Source organism: Mchenga conophoros, linkage group LG9 (genome assembly GCF_057382185.1).
Source record: "Mchenga conophoros isolate Kocher_MC1m ecotype Shallow Benthic linkage group LG9, M_conophoros_male_GT1.1, whole genome shotgun sequence".
NCBI classification, from domain to species: domain Eukaryota; kingdom Metazoa; phylum Chordata; class Actinopteri; order Cichliformes; family Cichlidae; genus Mchenga; species Mchenga conophoros.
In genome coordinates this window covers 25,884,668-25,890,667 of record NC_140534.1, presented here as the reverse complement: position 1 = coordinate 25,890,667, position 6,000 = coordinate 25,884,668, and the positions used below count along the sequence as shown (strand labels likewise).

The 6,000-nt window shown below is 41.8% G+C and overlaps 1 protein-coding gene across 2 annotated transcripts in view; it reads left to right on the top strand.

Annotated features, from left to right (window-relative positions):
• Window positions 1-741: 741 nt before the first annotated feature.
• The window catches only part of arfgef1 (ADP-ribosylation factor guanine nucleotide-exchange factor 1 (brefeldin A-inhibited)), a 51,861-nt gene continuing 46,602 nt past the window's right edge, over window positions 742-6,000 (top strand). For both annotated transcript variants that reach the window (XM_085287247.1, XM_085287245.1), the window contains exon 1: window positions 742-1,046. In XM_085287247.1, coding sequence (XP_085143373.1) covers window positions 923-1,046 — 124 coding nt within the window. In that variant the 5' untranslated portion in view covers window positions 742-922. The remainder of the gene's footprint in view (window positions 1,047-6,000) is intronic.

Below are 6,000 nucleotides of genomic sequence, written 5' to 3'. Positions count from 1 at the left end.
CCTTAGTGCTGTGTTTCCTCTCAAGCTGCTGCTTGTTTGTGGTTCTTCCTGCATTCAGTTTGGCCTTTCATAACTAAAAAGAAAAAAAAGCTCTTCTTGGTGGAAATTAAGTGACTGAATTGGCCTTTAAAGAACATCCCATTTCTTTGATTTGAGAAACTCCTGGGTTGCTTTTGCAGTATGCTTTGGGTCATTATCCACTTGCTCTGTGAAGTTGTGTCTGATCAGTCTTGCAGTATTTGGCTGAAGCAGAGCAGAGAGCGAGATAGAGAACCTTTTACACTTCAATTAAATGAGGTGCCCAGTGCATCAGACTACTGATTTGGCTGACTGAAGCTTTCCCTGTCTCACTTATGGGTTTGTTTAGGTTCCCAGTCCAATAATAACCTACAATACCTGCGCTGTAATCTCTTTGGGCCTCAAATGTGAAATTCCAGTGAAAATGTATTAATTTTGAGCTTCTGAAACTTGGCAATTTTTTTTTTAAAATGGCTTTAAATCCTAAACATTTAATGCAATTTTTGTGTAAAACCCCTTTAAATGAAGTCTGCTCCTCAGCGGCGGTGCACAGAACCAAAACTACAGAAAAAATGTGTCTTGGTCAAATAAATCGTGAATCTCAGGTGTACATGAATGTGCAGACACAGCTCGGGTGCAGGTACACTCTCATCTCCGTCCTCACTCCCTACTGCCTCACTGCGGCCGCTCTCAAACGTACGTGACGTCGTTTCCTCTCTCAAACATGGCGCAGGAGGCAGGTCGTTAATGGCAATCTGAGGGATTTACCCCACCTTCTGTGTTTATTTATGTTTGTCTGTTAGGGGCTCTGCGGCTGACATTACTAAAGGAATTACATCTCTGTTCGAGGAGGCTGCAGCCCCCCTTGGGACCAGGCACACCTCGCTCCAAATTCCGGTGCGACATGTTTGAGGGCAAAAAGACGAAAAACATGTTCCTTACACGAGCTTTGGAAAAGATCCTGGCCGACAAGGAGGTGAAAAAGGCTCACCATTCCCAATTGCGCAAAGCCTGCGAGGTGGCACTAGGTGAGTTGTGTTGTTTTAGCGTCACGTTGTTGCTGTCTTGGACTCATTGATTTAGACACGTCATGCACCCTTTCACTTATTAACCGGTTATCCTGCAACAATGTCGCAGTGTTTGGCAAGGCACCGTGTGCTTTTCGTTTATTACAAGCTGGCTCTTACTCCGGTCTTATTGCCCTGCGTAAGATTTCAGTAAAACCTATGCATTTAATTGACGTGGCACAGGCTCCGTGGAAATGATTCCGTATAAAACACGGAAATGGTGCAGGAGGGGTGGGTGTTTGCAACGCCGAAGCGATGCTGCGAAACTAGTAGCGATCTGTGCACAGGCCGGACATCACAGGGGAAACAAAGTTGTTTAAGGCTGTGTTTCTCTTTAGTCATCACCCTGACACACAAGCACACTCCATATATTCGTCGAGCGTAAACTGTGTTTCTCTAAACTACATGATTTCACCCCATTAAGGTGAGATGTTTGCGTCTCTTCCTGGTACAAAGTGGCCGTGCCCCGGTCAGTACAGGAAGGGCTGAAGACTTTTTTTAAAATTTTATTTTATTACATCTGTTATTTATTAACCTTTTTACTCGGGTGGCCTCGTCTTCTCTGTAAAACTAGACAATGAAGTCGACTTGGCGAGAAGCTTGAGGTTGACAGTTGTCAGTAGCACCTTTATGCTAGGAATGGTGTCATTTCTAGGGGTGGAGAGAAGATAATTTCCGGTTAGTACAAAAATAAAATTACAGTTAGAAGGATTTATACCAATCAAAAGGGAACATCGTTTAATACAGCCTATTAACGATTAATACACGTTATAAATTGTACTTTCTGTTCTTATAAACGTGTTTCTTCGCAATAAACCCAAGATTGATCGGCGTGCTATCTAATTAACTGCGCTTTTATTTTGAAATGAACGTCACTGCACGTCTGTTTGACCTTTTACTACAGGCGTGAGCTTCACTAACGTTTGCTAGCAAGTGTGTCTTGGGAAACATAACCTTAGGGGTGATAATTAGTGGTAAATGTAAATTTTGTAAAACATTATTAACAACAAGGAAATTCGCCCCGTAAAACATATATTTTTTCTCATGTTGGAGTTAAAATTAGCTCCATGCAGGCTAGGATTTTTTTTTTTTTGTTTAGTTTTTTCCTGGTTAGTAATATGACACAGCTAGAGAAACAAAGAGTCCTGTTGTGAAGCAGCCAAAAATCCTACCTGTCCCAACAGTGCTGCCTTTATCAACACATGCAGCTGCTGAAGGCTTTTGTAGTGGCCTATAGGCAAAATACATGCAGCATATTTGTTTAGACTCTGCTGTGTTGTTTTGTGAAGCTAAACCACCCACATGAATTATATAGCTTTTTGTGCACAGAGCAGTAACATGGTGTTAATTCAGAATAGGAAGCTCTATGTAGCATGGCCTTAAAGCAGACGTACACAATTTGCATGGTTCTGTTCCTGTTATTAGTAGACAGTCGGTGGTGTTTCTTTATCTGGGGGGCTTAGGGACTTGATCTGATGATGTCATCAGTTGGTACTGATTGTCCTTTGCTTCTGATTTTCCTGCTTACCTCGAGGGTTTGATTAAAATGTAGACATTACAGCTGTGAGACAGAAACCAAGCATAAACCACGTGTAGTTTACACGGGCTATGCTTATTCATAAACCATTAAAGTCACCATGGTTACTGGCTGACATATAGCATTTTAGCAGCTAGTTTGTTCACTACAATATGTTGTCATTCTGATTTAAAAATCGCTGGTTAACACTGAATCCTACTTAGCAGTCAGTGGCGGTGAATCTTCTTTAAAAAGAAAAAACAAAACAAAAAATAAAACCTTTTAACTTCCCAGTGAAGCCGTACGTGGGCGCTATGAAATACGAATCTCTGCAATAAGCGCAGTTGTAGCGGCGATGCAGTAGTGTATCAAAAACAACTGGGTGACCCAGTATACTGCTTGACTTACATAATCCCCTTTAGCTCTTGGAGCTCTGAGACATCTCTGAGAAAGTGCCTGTGCCACACTCTCCTCTCTGCTGTCACTGAAAGTCTTCCTGTTTCACATGGTGTCTGTTAAATACCCGTTATTTTCAGCGTTTTCCCGTCTGCAAAACAAGGTATCAGGAACAAGCTAAAAAGAAGCTACCTTCGCAAACAGTTCACCCTCATAACTCCCAAAGTGAAGTTCCTCCTGCGTTATCAGTTTCACTCGGCAGTTCACAAAAACTACATCATCTCAGTTTCTCACACTCCCCAAAGTGCCGCTTTAGCAGGGCCCTATTATCTGTGGATCTCACTGTCGGCTTCTTTGAGAGGAGCTGTCTGGTGGCAAAGAACAGTTAACTCAAAATATCAAAGGCCCTTAGACCGTATATGCACACTACCTCCTTGAATTCGGCTCAGGCTTTGGTTCATTGTTGTCACAAGTTTCTATTTTCATGTGATTGGATCTGGTTGGTCTCATTGTTTTGTAAAGCCAGCCTCCTCTTTTCCTCGAGTAGCTCTTGTGGCCTTTCGGCTGGTGAAAGATTGGTAATGTGAATGTACCCAGCAGTCTAAACCAGGGGGGCTCTCTTCACGCCTCACTGCTAAGAAGAAGGAGCACTTGTTTCCACCTGAGCAGTTCAGTCCCGCTGAGCACAATGCTCATTATCTCTCCCCTTAGGGGTGTATGATCTGAGGGTCAGCTGCAGAGGTCACAAGAAACCTGTTGCCGATGAAGTCCTGCAGAGTTACCTGCCAGCCAAGGATGAGTGAGACAGAAACACTGTGACTAAGTCAGGGATGTAATTTTTTTCGGTGTTGTTGTCAAATTTGATTGTAATGTAATACACAGTCACTCATTACCACAAAATCTTAATACATTGTTATACCAACAGTGGTAATAGATGAGAATAGTGAACTGTGTTTGAGTAGAGCTCGATCAGTACTGGACGTTTGGGGGGAAACTGATTTTTATATATTGACCCATATGCTTTACACTGGGGCAAAGTTAAAGCGACCTATGGTGGACACCCTGCTACTTACTTAGCCTTTTTCATGGTGATGCTATCCTGCTACATGTGCTGCACAGTCCTGAGGGCAATCCATGTTATAATATGGATACAGTTGAGATATATCTAACATGTTTTATATATAAATAACTATTGTCAGCTTGGTTTCTGTAAAGTACTGATTGTTTGGGTGATATTCATTAAATATGAATGCATTATAGGATGAATACTAAACAAATAATCAATAAACCATCATCTAGGTGCTATATTTACTCAGCCTGCAGACTTATGGAGTGCTAATGGTAAGTTCTGGTTTCATTGGTTGGTTCAGTAGAGCCCATCTCCTCCCTGGATTTCATTAATTCTTAAATAAAGTGGAATAGATGTTGGTGGTCTTTGTTCTGCGTTTTGTCACTCTAGCTTTTCTAGTAGGGCACTGATGCTGTGACTGCCAACCTTTGGCTAAGTCCATTTAAAAGAAAATTAAAGACATCTGGCCAACTGGTTCGGTCATGTTAAAAATGATGGTTTCTCTGTTAATGTGTACTATCACTTAGACTTCTCAAAGGTACCTGCACTTTCCTTAACTGCTACTCTGGCACATAGAGGTTAATAAACATTTAATAGTCAAAAATCTTCCAAGAGAAGCTTGTTTAATATTTAGCCAAAGTCCCGTGCTACTTAAATACATCTAACATTTATCAATATTTTTATTACTCCAACACTCATGAAGTCAACATGATTAGGAAATGTTTCCTGCTTATTGACTGAATTTGTGCTCCACTACAAGGTTTAATTTGGACCAAACAAAAAACACATTTCCAGCCAATGCCACTTCACTTTGAGCTTTGCTGTGGCAAATATTTTCCCTGTCCAAGGTCAAAAGAACCTTGAATGAAGCTGTAAACAGAGACAAAATCAGCAAGAGTTTGCAGGGTGTACTTTTGCACAGAGCTCAAGGCCGCTGCTTGCATGGACTACCTTCTCTTTAGAGCTGACCGGGAAGCCAACAGGACAAATGTACCTCTGATCATTAAGATTGGTGGGCACGTGCTCCTCCGTGATAAGCTGCACCATAGTCGCCACATGCTCAACCGCAATAAGCACAAGGTTACGAATGGTGCCGTCTGTTAATTGGGGTTTTTGACCACGATGCGCAAAGATGCCACACAGCCTTCCCTGGATGTGAAGCGCAGGAGCTCAAGGCTGCCGTCGGGGGGCAAGCCTTGAACGTCTGTACTCCTGCAAAATAACCAACACTAACTTGCATGCTTGACAACCTTTTACTGCCATCTTTCATTCTCCTCGTGAAAATTTAGCAGAAGGCAGCCAGTTTCCTTTTGATTTCTATGCAGCTGAGGCACACCAAGTAACCTGCTGATGACACCACCAGACATTTGGGGCATTGAGGCGTTGAGAAAGTGTAAATGAGGGAAGCAACAGCAGCTGTCAGCCTCCTTTTTTATGTCACTTTTATTTGCCAAGGTACTGTAAATGTTCGGGGCTGTTTGATCCTAACTAGAATCTGATTATACAGGCACAGTTCAGGTCAAATTCTTATAAGTAAGAAAGGCATCAGTCGAAAAAAGAATTCATCTTGGAGCTCTGAAAGGTTTGATATGACCTCGAGACTTGCATATATTATCTTTTTTCTTATTAGAGTCATGGCGGCACCTTCAGATTGCTTGTTTTGTCCAAGCAACACTTTAAACTCCAAGCATATTCAATTCAGAGTTATATACTATATATTTCTATACTACTTAATTTTAGATTGTAATGTATGTGTAAGAAGAGAAGTACAGTAGATTTATTGGGATAAATTGTTCTCCAATCATGTTTTCTCTTCTGTTTCCCTAAAGAAAAGGCCCCACGCCTGATTTCTGTCTCATTTCCACCCCTCCAGACCAAGTGCAGACACAAAAGCTGCTTGTAACCCCAAAGGTTGACTGGTGTTCAGATAGCGA